Source organism: Schistocerca serialis, chromosome 7 (genome assembly GCF_023864345.2).
Source record: "Schistocerca serialis cubense isolate TAMUIC-IGC-003099 chromosome 7, iqSchSeri2.2, whole genome shotgun sequence".
NCBI classification, from domain to species: Eukaryota; Metazoa; Arthropoda; class Insecta; order Orthoptera; family Acrididae; genus Schistocerca; species Schistocerca serialis.
In genome coordinates this window covers 176,525,417-176,542,524 of record NC_064644.1, presented here as the reverse complement: position 1 = coordinate 176,542,524, position 17,108 = coordinate 176,525,417, and the positions used below count along the sequence as shown (strand labels likewise).

Genomic DNA, 17,108 nt, shown 5'->3' with positions numbered 1-17,108 from the left:
ATACACAAAATTATTGTCTTCTTGTACTGCTAATTCTCGCGACCTGGTTGACGCGCCGAGCAGCACACGTAGGAGATAAACTGCACTTCATATTTTTAAAGCATTCTAAGTCTTCTAAATTCGCGGAAAAGATACCAGCAGGCAGCACGTTTTAGAACATTTTTATATACCCCCTTCTCATCTCCATCCCCATCCCTAGGGGTGAAGGCGTATCTTACTCCTACAATAGTCACATTCAAAAAATTAGTCATGTGTATATCAAATAGGTTGAAATTGTGCTTGGCGTCGCTGAGTCATGCTTTTATGACACTCCGTTTCGCCCCACCTGCAGCTGAATGGATTCCAGGAGAGTCTCACTGTCACAGTAATTTTTTCCAGGTTACAAGTGATACATGTGCCCAGTTAGATAGAAATTACTTAAGGGGTTACAGATATGGCCTGATATGTCACTGGTCATGCACCATCCCCCCCCCCCCCCCCCCGTCCCCCGGCCTCTGCCCCTACATAGCTAGAGCCGAAACGTCCAAGGACTGTCACCAATAAGCGTAGCGATCCCAAAACTATGGATTCGACAATAATATTGGTTGTTATCAGAGGTATGTATATGGCAATCCTGGTTGCTGGCTTTTAACCATCTTACCAAAAGAATCAGGGGGCAATGGAAATGGTCTTGAAATCATTACGTACTCATGCAACCTTCGCCCCCCCCCTTTCCCCAACCCACGCCCCTCCGCCTCCTCCCCCTCCTCCCCCCATCACCCCCAACTACAATCTAGTATTGAAGTGGAACACCGAGTCACAATGTAGCTGTCATGATACTACTGAATTTTGTAAAAATAGTACACATTCACAGATATTTGTCAATACCACAGTATTTTCCATATCGAAAAATACGTAAATTTCAGTGAACTGTTTCCATGTTGAAAGATTTATGCCACAATATTTTAAAAATGTATGTAAGCATCTTCATCTAAATTGTGTACGCAAGACATATGCGGGCGCGCACACACACACACACACACACACACACACACACACACACACACACACACTTACTGAAATATATATAATACATTGTAGAGGGAATGGGAAGGAAAAAAAACTCAAACAAAAATACTCTAGGCATAAAATTTGTTACAAACTTTTTTGTCTTATACTGTTTTTACATTCAGCGTTTCTTACATATTCAGTATCTGAGCACGTACGATATATAACAAAATTTTCCTCGAAACGTATTTATGAAGCTAACGAGAACATGAGTAAGAAGTATGTGAATTCACATCACTTACAAAGATGAAAGTGACCTCAAATTAATACCTACAATTTACATTTTCACACACATTTCATTTCCATTTTTAAAGTATTTTCGTTTATACAGCTACTGAGGATAAAATCGATCATCATTATTAATGCAGTAGTGATCCAAAGCCATTGTATTTTCCTTATCAGGAAGTATCAAATGTTTGTCGTCTTGTGCAGATGAGACGCATTTATGTTGCCTAATAGAAGAAGCAATTTACTGCTTAGTTTGAATTAAATGTTGCTCAGTCATTTGTACTTCCTGGTGCAATACACACTGCTTGTAATCATTGATGGTTAACATTAACAGGAGACTGCTTTGTTCCCTTCGCTCGGCACATTACGTATCAAAAGCATACATCTTTGCTCAAATACTGACAAATTCTGTAATAGGTTCAAATTTTTGTCTGTCTTTCATTAATCCAAACTATTTTTTATTTATCAGTGGAATATCTTAACCGTTATTTGCATTGAAACCCATAAACCGAATTTCGTATGCATATACGCTCATAAATACTCAGAGTTTTAATCTGGTAGATTAAGTTGTTAGTATCCTTGTAGTATAGTTTTCGATGATGTGCCACAAGTTTGTTTAATATGTAACCAAAATGGAAGTCTAAAAGAAGCGTTCACGAAACATCCAAAATGGCCATTCCTGCTGTAGTGAGTTTATCGAAGGCAGCATTTAGCCCGATCAATGCAGTGGCGACTAAATTTTCGTTAAAAACTCACAGTCCTTCGAAAATCTGGCTTAGCAATTAATGCAGCTGACTCAAATCTGCGTCTCCAGGATATCTGAAAAAGTTCTTCTCGAAACCATTTAATGCACTCATGTGTTTTTGTGCATTAACGTCAATATATAGCTAGTTCCTGTATAGCTTGCCTCAATTACAAAATACTCTGAATCTTTTTGTAAAGCCAGTTTGTGCTGTAAATATTATCACAAATTCGTGTAATGAAAATATGGTTTTTCTTCTCAGACAAAGTCAAAATTAATTTCTTTGGTTTCTTAATATCGGATGGTGGTGGCATTTTCTCTTCAAATGCAAATCGTGAATACTCTCACGGTATTTGAGACTCACTTCTAAAATGTACCCTACTTTCGAATTGTTTGGTGCGTTTTCCGTCGTCATAATTTGCCATGTAGGTGTTGTTGGCAACTGCATATTTGCAATGGACAATACCACGTCTAGGGCCTCTCTCAACAAACTGAAGTTGTTTGATGTCGGTAATAAACTACAATTCCTCTTTAATAATTTTCCATGACAAGCCAGGCGAAGTAATGTAATGTGCAGGATCCAATTCGTATGTCTTGAGGCGAAGACCGTGAAAGTTTTTGAACATATCAGCAGGAAACAGAATGTCAGTTTTTAAATATAAATCAAAGTATTCTACAGGTATTTTGCACTTGAATACATTTCATAGGTAGAAAGCTCTTTGATACTCAACCGATGTTACCGTTTCGCCTGCTAATAACCTTTTTAATTTTTCGATTGAGACTATGTGCATTTCCAATAAAACTGATTTGTTGCTGACATATACGTCCTAATTGTTTTGTGTTCATCTGATTTTAAGCATGTTGGGCACGTTTTGAGTGAAAATGTCAACAAATTTAGCAAATCAATAAATCTGTAATTTGTTATGTAGTACTGCTTTTGGTGCAATACTGCAACACTTATCGGAGAAGATTTATGTGTTTTCACATTTAATAAAAAATAGCATTAGCGAAACTGGATTTAACTTAAATTCTTCCTCGCCATTTGTTGTCTTTTACTCACAAATGTTCATTATCAAAAATGCCTGTAGTAATTCCTCAAGTTGTAGAATACAAGGGGACTGTATATTAAGGTCTTCAGTCCGCATTGCAGTTGAAATATGCTGTGCTTCGGTATGTACGGGTGAAATGGAATGCCGGCTGCTGTGGCCGAGCGGTTCTAGGCGCTTCAGTCCGGGACCACGCGGCTGCGACGGTTGCAGGCTCGGATCCTGCCTCGGGCATGGATGTGTGTGATGTCCTAAGGTTAGTTAGGTTTACTTACACTTTTCATTATATGGAGGCAACTGCCACTTTTTTCACTATACAGATAACTTGCCCTAATCGTTTGGCAGTTGGTTTTGATCGTCTGAAGACTTTACCGTCTTGTAAAGTACAGCATCATCTGCAAACAATATAAGAGGGTTGCTCAAATTGTCTCCTAAATTGTTTATGCAGATCAGGAACATTTTCTTGGGGAATGCCAGATTCGAACTGTGACCTTTCTGACAGGAAATCGGGAATCCAGTCACACCACTAAAGATGATACTCTGTATGCATGCAATTTGATTATAAGTTGCTTATGAGAAACGGCGTCAAAACCGTCCAGGAAATATAGCAATATGGAATCATTTTAAGATCTCCTGTCGGTAGCACTTATTACTTCCTGAGAGTAGAGAGGAAGTTGTGTTTCACAAGAATGATATTTTCTGAATCCGTGTTGGCTGTTGGTCAATAAACTGTTCTCTTCGAAGTAAGCTGCTAAATCTTCCACGGGGTAGATGTCTGACAAGCAATTGTAAGACACAGGTAAACAAGAACAAGGGTTTATTAAGACCGCATTAGAGAGATTTAATAATAAAAGAAAAAGACAGAGGTAAACAAGAACAAGAGAATGAGATTTTCACTTTGCAGCGGAGTGTGCGCTGATATGAAACTTCCTGGCAGATAATGTTAAGTTTGGAAGGTAGGAGACGAGGTACTGGCAGAAGTAAAGCTTTGAGGACGGGGCGTGAGTCGTGCTTGGGTAGCTCAGTTGGTAGAGCACTTGCCCGCAAAAGGCAAAGGTCCCGAGTTCGAGTCTCGGTCAGGCACACAGTTTTAATCTGCCAGGAAGTTTTATATCAGCTCACACTCTGCAGCAGAGTGAAAATCTCATTCTGGAAACATCCCCCAGGCTGTGGCTAACTCATGTCTCCGCAATATCGTTTCTTTCAGGGGTGCTAGTTCTGCAAGGTTCGCAGGAGAGCTTCTGTTAAGTTTGGAAGGTAGGAGACGAGGTACTGGCAGAAGTACAGCTGTGAGGACGGGGCGTGAGTCGTGCTTGGGTAGCTCAGTTGGTAGAGCACTTGCCCGCGAAAGGCAAAGGTCCAGAGTTGGAGTCTCGGTCCGGCACACAGTTTTAATCTGCCAGGAAGTTTCAAGAACAAGAGTCAAGAGTTTATTAAGACCGCAGTAGAGAGATTTAATAATAAAGGAAAATCTCTTCTTAGTAAAAAATGATACAACTTCTCAGACACCAAAAGGCCTGGAGCACACAGTGAATAAGCGTAGTGGGACGTGGAAACTTTGCCACTGATAATCCCTAACGACGGAGGTTGAGCGTTCGGCGTAGCTGACTGACGGGTACGTCTCAGAATGTCGCTGGAGAGTCGTACGTTCCGCTGCGGTTGCTTCCGACCGGTCTCTGACTGATGGACTGCTAAGAGCCGGTGCACAAATTGTCTCAGAACTTCGGTGGAGCGAATTGCGGAGGTGTTGGCTTGCCCTGTGTAGCGGGGGCGCGGAGAAATTCATGCCGATCCAGTTCCACACAAGTGACACGCCGGAGGAAATAGGTCCCTAGCACGGAGGATCTCTTGGCGCTTGTCCTGCAGTCTTACGTCCTTGTTGTGATCAGCCCAGCCTCTTATATATGCAATCCCGTAATCCTTCAATGCCCGAGAGCTTGCCGATCTCTTTAGACGAACATCGGGTACATGGCCAAACCAACAGTATATGTTCCAAAATCCTACTTCGAATCGACATTAGTGTTATGGGTGTGTAATTCAGCAGATTACTCCTATTTCCTTTCTGGAGTATTCGTGTAATCTGTGCAACTTTCCATTCTTTCAACGAGCGAAGGCTTGTTTAGGATTGTTAAGTATGGAGATATTGTATCAGCATACTCTGAAAGAAACCTAACTGGTATAGAATCTAGAACGAAGGCCTTGCTTTTATTAAGTAATGTAAGTTACTTCGCTACACCTAGGATATCTATGTCTAAGTTACTCATGTTGGCAGTTGTTCCTGATTCGCCGGCCGTGGTGGCCGAGCGGTTCTAGGCACTACAGTCTGGAACCTCGCGACCGCTACGGTCGCAAGTTCGGATCCTTCCTCGGGCATGGATGTGTGTGATGTCCTTAGGTTAGTTAGGTTTAAGTAGTTCTAAGTTCTGGGGGACTGATGACCTCAGAAGTTAAGTCCCATAGTGCTCAGAGCCATTTGAACCATTTTTTGTTGTTCCTGATTCGAATTCTGGAATATTTACTTAGACTTTCTTGGTGAAGGAATTTAGGAAAACTGTGTATAGCAACTCTACTATAGTGGCACTGTCAGCAATAATATTACCGATGCTATCGCGCAGTGAAGGTATTGATTGCGTCTTGTCACTGATGTACTTTAAATATAATAGAATCTCTTTGGATTTTCTACCAGATTTCAAGACAGAGCTTCGTTGTGGAAACTATTAAAATCATCTCTCTTTGAAGTTCTCACTAATTTTGAGCTTCCATTAGACTTCGCCAGTCTTGGGGATTTTGCGTTCTTTTAAATTTGGCATGTTTCTTTCGTTGTTTCTGCAACAGTGTTCTGACCTGTTTTATTTGGTATATATGTCTCAATTGCCATCGATACTATTTCTTTGAATTTAAACCAGTCTGGTCTGTATTTACATAAAGGAGTGGAGATGTCTCTTAGAAAACCGTCAAGCGAGTTTTTATCTGCTTTTTGAAAGGGATATAAGGGTGAGTTACTAACTATTGCCACCGAGAAAAACTCCGAAAATAAGGAAAGCGCTGGAAAGTTTGTGGTACAAAAGTTGCATAGGACAACGGGGTCCATAATATGACGTTGGTTCTTTGTTGCTAGGTGCGGTCGCTTCAGAGATATGAATGTCAACTTTGTTTTTTTAAATGGGATACTATACTTTGGTACTTATTTTCTGATAGCTGTTCTCGAGACGAATCCAGTGATGTGTAGCTGTAAAGTCTTTGAAGGTCAACGACGATCAAAAAGGTGGCATGAACGTCCATTTACAGAATGTGTTCGAAGTGATGACCATTGGTATGAATGCAGTGCTGAATCTTCGTATCATGGATTGAGTGGTATTCCTTATCACTTTGACACTTATCGAAGCACTTGTTCTGACAATTCTGTCTCATACATCGCGTAAATAGTAAATATTCGTCGCATACGCCGTATCCATCTAAAGTGCCATTGACATATGAACACCATTCGACGGTTTAGCAATACAACGCTAATAGGAACGGTAAGGCCAGTATCGTCGAATCAAGCGAATGAGAATTATGTATTCTTTCGATGAACAAATCGATATGCGTCTCATTTACGAAGAATGCCAACGAAATTCAGTGAGAGCTACAGACTTATACGCTGAAAGATATCCTGAACGTACTCACCCTATACGTCGTACACTTAAATATGTGTTTGATAAATTGAGAACAACTGAATCTTCAATGCATCCGAAACATATCCAGCAAAGGAAAGTTACTAACGAGGAAACGGAAATTGGTACTATTGCCACTGTGATTCGAGATCATTGTGTTAGTTCGCGTCAAATCGCAAGGGAATCTTGCATGAGCCAGAGTAACGTTGTTCGTGTTCTGCATCGTCATGAATATCGTCCTTACCATGTCAGTCTCCACCAAGAATTAACTGATACGGATTGTATGCGTCGCACTGAATTCTGCCGATGGGCTCAACTTCAGATTCAGAGGGATGACACATTTATTAATTTGATTTTATTCACTGTCGAGGCTACATTCAGGAACCATGGAAATGTTAATTTGCATGACATGCATTACTGGGCAACTGAAAATCCATGTTGGTTGCGGCAAGTTGCACACCAAAAACGGTGGTCGGTGAATGTACGGTGTGGGATTCTGGAGGACAGAAATATAGGACCCTGTTTTATCGAAGGAAATCTTAATGGTGGGAAGTACACCACATTCCTGCAAGAAACATTAGGTCTGTTATTGGAAGAAATACCTTTAGGAACGAGGAATAGAATGTGATATCAACACGATGGATGTTCGGGACATTTTTCGCTAATGGCTAGAAATGAGTTGCAATTCCCAAATCGTTTGAGTGGACGCGGATATGTGTCGTGGCCGGCTCTTTCGCCAGGCTTGACGTCTCTTGATTTTTTCTTGTGGGGATTCGTAAAAGACATTGTTTATAAAGACGTTCCAAAGACATCTGAAGGTATGCGAGAGAGAATTGTCAGAGCATGCGCTTCGATAAGTGCCACTGTGATAAGGAATACCACTCAATCCATGATAAGAAGATTGCAGCATTGCATTGATACCAAGGTCATCAGTTTGAACACCTTCTGTAAATGAACGTTCATGCCACCTTTTTGACCTTCGTTGATCTTCAAAGACCTTACTGTTACACATCACTGGATTCGTCTCGATAGTCGCTATCAGAAAATAAGTACCAAATAATAGCACCCGATTTAAAAAAAACAAAGTTAACCTTCACATCTCTGAAGCGACCACACCTAGCAACAAAAAACCAATGTCGTATTTTGGCCCCGTTGTCCCATGCAACTTTTGTCCCACGAACTTTCCAGATCCTATCATACTTTCGGAGTTATTCTTGGTGGCAATAGTTAGTGACTCACCCTGTATATTTGCGGTTATTTTTGGTGGATTCGGATGGAAGCACAGTAGTTTCGTTGTCAGACAGGAAGACAAATAAACCAATTTAATTGTTAATTTTATGCTGTTAGAATTCGCAAAAGTTTGAGGTAAAATTTACACAAACGTCAATTCTACTCTTTGTAAGAGCTACAACAAGGAGTTTTTAATATTCAAGGACGATTTTAGCCGAAAGCTCGCGCAGCACGCATTCGCTGTAGCTTAGATGGTTTTTGTTGGCTACTTTGAAGCTGTTTCTCGATTTGATAGACCGCAAGTGTACTGTATCAAGTTGTTCAACTCGACTGCCCCAACAAAACGGTGGTACGTTCTACACGGTTATCGTTTACACCCTGCATAATCAGTGTTTATTTATTATATGCTAACGTGCTGTGAACAGATTCGTAAGGTCAAATAAAGAGGGAATGAAAATTGACAGCGAAAACTTATAGGGGTGAAAGTATAAAGTAATAGAAGCAAACGTTACGGCAAACAAGCGTCCACGAAAGTGCAGTTTGTGGGTTAATTGGGGTCAACTGAATAGTGAAGTGTACAGAACGCCCATTGATAAGTTTGAAGAACCAGAATATGAATTGAACAGCCTTCTCAAGCAATACGAAGTAATCCAGGGGCTGTGTGGCGACGAGTAAAATTTTTTGGTTTGTTATTAGTTTTGTAAGTTGAAATGTTTGGTAGTCTTGTGCGATTTTAAGGTACCACAGCCATTTGCAAGGGGCTGAAAACTTTTTGTGTGAACAGCCAAAAAGGGATGGAAAATATACTATTCATAGGCTTCAGTGCACAGATCAACAATTCAGCTCGCCGAAATTGAAATAAAATATTATAACTTTCTAAGAATAAGCCAGAGGAGTCAGGTACCACGACGATAAATAAAAGTCTACTGTCATTTAAGTGAGCTGTGGATTCTGACAAATACTCACAAGCACAAGAATTAGTTTGAAAATTCATTACAGATTGTTCTATCGTAGTTAGCAATTGGTACAGTTTAGAGAGTTTTGTTCCTGAAGTTAATAGCTCACCTTAAAGGTGGAGAATAATCTCATTCGGTTGCCTCACAGTTTTCTACAATGTAGCGTGTGAAACAGAATCGCAGCTCGCTAAACTAAACACGGGTTTTCAAGTTAAATTATTAATCCAAGTACGTTCACTTTCACACCGTTTCTCAAGATGTGCGCGATATCTCATTCGATCGAAAAACCAATCACATCAGTCGTCATTAACGCCATCTGGGGCTTAAGCGGAAAGAGACGCGGACAGAATCATCTGAACCGTCTCTTTCTAACGTTTGTACCTTTTGTTAAATTACAGTATCACAGTAAAATTTGGTACAGTTTCATTATTACTTACACGAATACAGTGCTGTCATTTTAGTTTTGTATCTTATTTATTAAGGTAAGTTAATCTAACACCTTTTTCTGGCTTTTGGCACGAAAATTGGTTTTTACTTGCTAATTCAAAAAGTAAAAGTTCCAAAAAATTGTAATTGAGGTAGCTTCATAAAAACTTCTACCCTAGGTTTTTAGAAAAAACTGAACCTCACTGCAAAAATAGAACTTTTAACTTCAATATTACGTGCTTTTAAGATTTCGAGGAAAGTAGAATAATTCGAAAACTAAATGAGGTAGCTTCATGAAAATCTCTAAAGAATGCTTTTATAACCATCGCAACATAATTCCGAAGTTAAAACATTCCAAGTTCAGTATTATGCACTTTCAAAATTTAGAAAAACTTGTATTAAGTGTATTTTTGAAGAAACAAATAGCGGATCACTCCGAGACTCAGAACCTAAGGCCTTTGCATAGTTTTGTATAACCCGGCTAAATTCTGTAGCAGTATTTAAACATTTAATTTCACATAAGATTATTAGGCAGTCTCTTTGTTCCTCTATTCATGGTAGGCATTAGGCTTGGCTTGGCTTGGCGTTGGCCGAGCGAAAGAGAAAATTCATTTTCTCGCTTGCCACACTAAACATACCGATAAGTGCTTGCTTCCCAAAAGCATCTTTGACAGAACGGAATACCTCCATTTAGAGGTACGAGTGTAGAGTGAACTGTAAGATACAATGCACTGAATTAGTATTGTACTTCCTGTTAATGTAGGCTATGGGTGGAGTTTGAGTCCAGTTGGATAGGGACCTAATTGGAAATTTACATTTCAAACACGTTTGTACTTACTAGGACATATTCCATGCTGAACTCTCTAGCGGTTCGCAACAACGCATTTATCTCGCATATATATTGTTTCCATGTCTTCGATTGTATTGTCGTATACTTAACACTTTTGTCAGTTTCCACTATTAATTAGGTTATGCTCTGTATACAATATAGGTGGAAAGCAATATTTGTGGGAACTATTCACCCCGAAAGATGATTAATAAGAGTGCATTATTCAAGGATGAGCTGGAAATGCCTTGGGATAAACTTCGAAAATTGGCACAACAAAGCCATAGTAAAACTACACTCATCCATTCATTAAATTGGTGATTACATCCTAAAACCGTCTAGTATTTAGTAATCCTGACTGTGAAGCAAATCTGCAAAGAGTCCGGAAGCAGCTTAAAGAAAAAGTGTCATTAGAAACTCTCGGGCCCTAACAAATTCCAATATATGGCTTTGTCGGAAATCACACTTTTTAAGTTTAAGACGAGTATTTGTTTATCTGAGATTTACTCAGTTCATACCACAGACGTGAATTTTGCGTAAACTGACATCCTGGTATTTTGTTACACTCAGAGAGCATAGCCAGCCGACAGCCAGATTCTCGTTTTGATCGAAATAAAAATAATTAAAATGTTATTAAATTGGGTTAGTATTTGGTGGACAGTAAAACCAGTAAGATATTTAGAAAAATGAAATTGTCATCTATTTCTTCTACCACTGCCAATTCCCGACTTTCCTGTTTCAGTCGCGAATAGTGTGTGGTAACAACGACAGTTGATAAATCTTCGTATGAGCCCGAATCTCTCTGATTTTACGTTCACTTTCTTTTTGCAAGACATATAATGAAGGCAGAAAAATATTGGTTGGCTCTTCTACCAACGTAAGGTCTCGGTAGTTAAACAGTAAACCACATCATGATGAAGAACGCAACTATTGTAATGTCTGCCACAGGAATTGGATGAACATTCTCTATGACAATTTCTCACTTGCTAGAATTATGATAAAGATAAAATACGCTGCTCCTCTTCGTAGGTTCACTAGTTTGTTTTTCAATCGTACATGGTAATTGTCTTGGACTGAGGAGCATTTGTCGAATCTCAGAGTTTTGGAGACCTTCGTGAGTAGTCTTTACTCCATGTGGACTCTTCCAATGTATCTTGTTATGACATCTGCCTTTTCGACGCTTGCTCTTTCCGCATCCGATCGCTCCGTATGCATACTCCTAGATATTTCCAAACGAGACTATTCCCAGTGATTGCTTGGATATCGTGTATTCTAACAGCAATGGTTTCGCGCCTATTTGCCCGCAAGAAGTCGTCTGTCGTAATTTCTCAGCCTCCTAACTCTTTTTCCGTTCGATAGCGGTATTATTGGGGTATCAACTCGCATTATACGTAAAAACGTGATTTCTGTGTAAAAGGGTGATTCTATGTAAAAACGTGATTTCTGTGTTAACGCAGAATTTCAGCGGGTGTTACAAAGACCTCATTTTTATTGATTTCTGAACGCTGCTTGCTGACATGCCAGGTAAAAAATACTTGCAGTTTATGTTTAAAAAGGTCCAAGTAATGTCAGAGGACGAACTTCTTTTAGAGAATGAAGGGATGTATGCCGTCTTCGTAATGGCGTGTTGTGTGGTAATCGATTTGTTTACTGCCACATTAAATTACCTAAATTTGTTAAGTGAAAGGCAATAGTAATCACATTTTATGTCGCCCTGATTTTGTTTGCACACCTGTAGTGACTGATATCATTAATGCTAGTACAACAGACTGTTACGTAAATCCATGTTATAATCACGAACAACTGGTTTTTATGTTTTCTGTCCACTGTGAGCACTGGCAACAGTAGTTTAATTAGTATTTCACTTAAATACGAATAGTGATTACGCATTATTCCAGCTATAGTGTTTGAGTATAACTGCACCACACCTATGATAGCTTTAATTTGGTATTTGCTAAGATAAAGGAATAAATTACCATTCTGGTGAATAGGTGAGTACTTTCCCATACAGTTCCATTTGCAGTGCTTCGGAATCAATGGTTTATTCTGATTTTCTGATTTATTAGGTACACGGGCTAATGAATTGTGCCGAGTGCAGTGGAGGGTTACTGTATGAGCAGAAGTTGTTGCTTTAAAGTGTAAGTAATTTATGTTGATAAAAAGCTAAATGCTCATTTTCAGCAATTTGTTCCTTATCTCAAAGTTCCAGCTAAGAATCGCCCACTATCAGCATAATTATGACCCTAAAAGTTTGGGGACTCATACATCGCAGTACTTCAACATGTAAGACTTAATTTTTCATTGTCCCCTGCGTTTCTGTAATGTTTCTTAATTTGGTCTCCGTTTCAAAAGTATATTAGGTTTTACATGAGCAGGGCACTTATTAATTTGGATAAGTGAGTGGTATCTACGAGTGTAATAGCAGAGAGCAATACTTACAATATAGTACCGCCCGAAGGTGATAGGTGTCCTCGTAATCCCCCAGTGGTAGAAGAGGATGACTGGATGTGCCAAGTAGACGCAGTAGCTCAGTTTGGCCAGTGGCTGGAAACCTCGCCACGACAGAAGAGTTTTCACTGGCCCTGAATATGACGACAGTAATGTTGTTTACATGTAACAAGCAAACATAATACATGCAGGATAATCTTAAATATCTACCATTGTCCTCAGTGTAGTTTTGATAATGATGGATAATTAGATAATCGATTCAGCGTCATATCATCCATACTATTGGATTTTTCTTATTCTTACAAAACTTACATCGAACTGAACGCTGAAAGTCGTACGTAGTATGTGGCATGACGTTCTGTAACAAGAGCATAGGAAGAACTGCATAGTTTTGTTTACGTTTGCACATATGCAGGGCAAACTGTATTAATTACAGTGAAGTGCTATCCACCATCTAGAAGAGGAGAAAGAGCAGGTTCGTTGGTTGTATAGAGAGACTGCGTAAGTAATGTATGTAGTTTCGTTCATTGTTTAATGTGGTTAAAGATACGTGAATTTAGAGTGCAACAGCGAAAAGAGGAGGTCATTTCCAATAAAATACACGTAGCATACATGTATTTACAATAATAATTCGAGACGCAGTATGTATTCATTCAACTTAGATTTATGGGCAACCTACTTAACGTATTATTAAATGTAATATGTCAATATAATCAGGGTTTTAGCATACTCTTAACATCGTATCTAGTTTTAAGATTGGACTTACGTATAAAAATATGCCAGTATAACTGGTGCAATTGCTTGGACGGAACTGAACAGGCAGGACCTATTCTGCTCTGGACGATGATACAACTGCACAGGTTTATGAACGTAGATGTTTTTCGAAAAGACGGCCGCGACACTTTGAAATATTTCCCGCGATAGTTCAGTGGGGACATAAAAAAAATTGAATTGGTCAGCACTTGGAATTATCTTGTCTGAAGTTCACTGGAATACGTAATTTTCGTGCGTTAACCTGATTCGGACTTCGAGTGATTTCGTTTCGAGTTGAATTTTAACTCAGTCTGCTTAGAGGAAACTCTGATTATTTTAGTGCTGGTCGACACTTACAATCATTTCATTCGGTGTCTATTCGACTTGCACATGCTGTGTTAGCGTTGATATGAACATAGGGCAATTTTGAACTGTGAACACGTTCACTGTTGCCAGTTTTTTTAAATACAGGATGTTCGGAAATTCCATTACAAACTTGTAGAGGGGAATCAGTACATGACGTTTTGAATAGGAACACATGTCCGGTAACGTGATTCAACGACTTTGCAGAGTGTCACAGTTATAGGTACTGGCGCATGTAAGTATATGTATATACAGGGTGATACAGTGATAATGTTACAAACTTTCAATGACGACGGAGGAGAATAAATGTATCAATTTGAGTAAGGGTCCCTATACCGGAAATGAACGAGTAGGAAGCTATAACCGGAAATCATTCTGATACATCTGACAGTGGAATACATGTGCCGGTACTGCTGCTGCTAAGAACGTGATGTATGCGACTTTCAGAGGTGATAGTATGGACCAGAACAAAAAAGAAAAGTTTAGTAAACATGGGTACTTGTTCAACAGAGGAGATGTGTTTCACACTATTGAAGATGAACAAGTGCTCATAGATCCTCGGATATGCATTTCAGAACCCAAATTTACTAGACATTTTTCTTGTTTTGTTCCATACTACCACCTCTGAAAGTTGCATACCCTACATTCTTAGCAACGACAGCACCGGCACATGTATTCCACGGTCAGATGTATCAGAATGATTTTCGCTTGTCACTTTCGACTCGTTTGTTTCCGAAACAGGACCCTTACCTCAAACTGATACATTTATCCGTCTCCATCACCATTGACAGTTTGTATAACATCATCACAGAATGATCCTGTATATACAATACATCTACAGACGCAGGCGACTGTAACTTTGGCGCTCTCTAGCGTCGTTGGCTAAAGTTTTCGGATATTCAAAATAGTATGTACTCACTTTCCTCTATGAGACCTACAAGTTTGTAACGGGAACTTCCGCACACCCTGCATATAATGAGTTTACAAATCACTAAGTTGGGGGCTCGAGCTATTTTATATTCGTTCAACAACAGCGATGAGGTTAATCATCAGCCTGTATTTTACTTTTGTGATAAAGCTGAACTAACCCGTTAACAATGAACATTAAAAGAATAGTCGTCGGCGGACATTATTTTCCACATTGCATCTTCATCCTAACGTTTATTTTGTTGTGGTTTAAGAATCAGGAACAATTCACCATTTTTTTTTACGTGCCTGGTATGGCTACAGCATCCACTATGACAACGACGACAGAGTCGACTGGTCATGTAGTGTCACTACTCAGATTTAAGTAAAGCTTGTGGCTGCCGTGTGGCGCGTTGCGTTAGCTACCACGGGCTGTTAAGCACAGTGTGTTGACGTGTAGGTCAGAATAACACACAGGCAAAAGGACTGTGACACGGGCGAGACATGCTTGGTGAAACCTGCACCGCACATCAGTGACAGCAGAAGCTGGCAGGACGTCTTAATACACCAGGGCAAGACCCATGCTGTGAGCTACGTGAGCCCGCATCTCGTGGTCGTGCGGTAGCGTTCTCGCTTCCCACGCCCGGGTTCCCGGGTTCGATTCCCGGCGGGGTCAGGGATTTTCTCTGCCTCGTGATGGCTGGGTGTTGTGTGATGTCATTAGGTTAGTTAGGTTTTAGTAGTTCTAAGTTCTAGGGGACTGATGACCATAGATGTTAAGTCCCGTAGTGTTCAGAGCCATTTGAACCATTTGAGCTACGTGACCGGGGGCTGGGTGATAGTTCAACGATAAATATGTGTGAATTTTGAGGCAGATACGCTCCGAGTCTAGCAGGACCACCACGACATCAGGTCCATGCTAGATGACGAGAAGAATGGGTACCCCGCTTCCGAAGCGATTTAATGCTACAAATAAATTGTTGTCAAGTGTTGATACAGATTCGGGGACTTTAATAAAGTTGTACGATTCTTGACTTGATTACGTTCGAGAGAAATGTTCTACGCACGACACATATAGAAACGCTAGAATCGAAAAGAGTAATATAAATATGTACGAAACAGCCACAGAAAGGTAAAATTTAAGAAAACTGAAAGTGGACGAAACTGCCTTGTCAGATACTACTTTGAAAGGAAAAAAGACTTTCTGCTTATTGTAGAGAGATTGATATTTGAATTGGAGAAAAGAAAAGATCGCTAAAAGAGTTTTGTAGCAATTTTGAGTTTCTAAGTTGATTTCCTTGAAGAGACAACAGAGAACTACTGAAATATGCTAGAAAACTGCAAAATAGTTACACAGACGACCTGGAATAATTATTGACTGGCGAGGAACGCAATATAAACCTCCTCCGTAACTACTCTGTATAGAATGTTGCGTTAAGACCACGTTCAAGAACTGTTTCCTTATTTAGATTTTACTCTACGACTATTTCTGTCAATCACTGCAAAAAATTGCTCGGCCGAGTGATCTTTCTCCCTCCTCAAAAGGCTTAAGAATTATTTGCGATCATCCATGTTGCAAGCTCGAGTGAATAGTCTTGTCGGCCTCTTCATGAAATCTGTCATGACAACGCAATAGGAGTATGAAGACGAGATGAATGCATTTGCTGCAAAGAAAGCACGCCGTAAACAGCTTTGAATGGCTCCAGTGTGATGAGTTCAATATGCATATATTCTTTGTTGTTTTTAGCAGCGCCGCGCGGGATTAGCCGAGCGGTCTTAGGCGCTGCAGCCATGGACTGTGCGGCTGGTCCCGGTGGAGGTTCGAGTCCTCCCTCAGGCATGGGTGTGTGTGTGTGTTTGTCCTTAGGATAATTTAGGTTAAGTAGTGTGTAAGCTTAGGGACTGATGACCTTAGCAGTTAAGTCTCATAAGATTTCACACACATTTGAACTCTTTTTTTTTTTTTGTAAGTTACTTGGTGGTACATTTAAGTCGAAATGAGAGGCGGAGACGTTTTTCTCTGGCTAAAGGCGGCAAACAGCTAAATTCGCCTCTGCTTGTGGGACTCGGCGCCACAGCGTTCCTGACCTTCTGTCAGCTCCTCCCATCGTCAGACGCCTGCCAGAGAGGCGGTGGGTCATGTCTCTTGCACAGCAGTCTTAACTCGCCCTCGTGATGGATGCGAGCAGGGCCTGAGACACCATACCACATGGAATGCCGTCGCAGCAGAAGCAGGAGAGCACTGCTGACGTCGAAGCTGTAGCCCAGTGTCCGGCCACCGGCCACTGCTCGGCCCGACGCCAACAACGCATGGCGCCTACACATGCATCTCTTCACTGGGCCGGAAGACAGCTGCCTGACAGCCGACGCCAGTCAGGTTCACCAGAGGACGGTGTGCCTGCCTCACATTGCTAACGGTAGAGGTTAAACTAACTGTAGATGGCACATCAAATGAATTCGGAATTGCGAATAACGACTACCATC

General features: G+C 40.4%; 1 protein-coding gene and 1 non-coding gene across 2 annotated transcripts in view; one reads left to right on the top strand and one right to left on the bottom strand.

Moving 5' to 3' along the window:
• Positions 1 to 17,108, bottom strand: part of LOC126412946 (nose resistant to fluoxetine protein 6-like) — a 52,477-nt gene that overhangs the window by 10,212 nt on the left and 25,157 nt on the right. Inside the window, exon 2 of the mRNA XM_050082838.1 lies at positions 12,594 to 12,736. Within this exon, the coding sequence (XP_049938795.1) occupies positions 12,594 to 12,736 (143 nt within the window). The remainder of the gene's footprint in view (positions 1 to 12,593; positions 12,737 to 17,108) is intronic.
• Positions 4,073 to 4,147, top strand: Trnal-caa (transfer RNA leucine (anticodon CAA)). The gene has a single exon. It is a non-coding gene; the product is annotated as a tRNA-Leu (tRNA).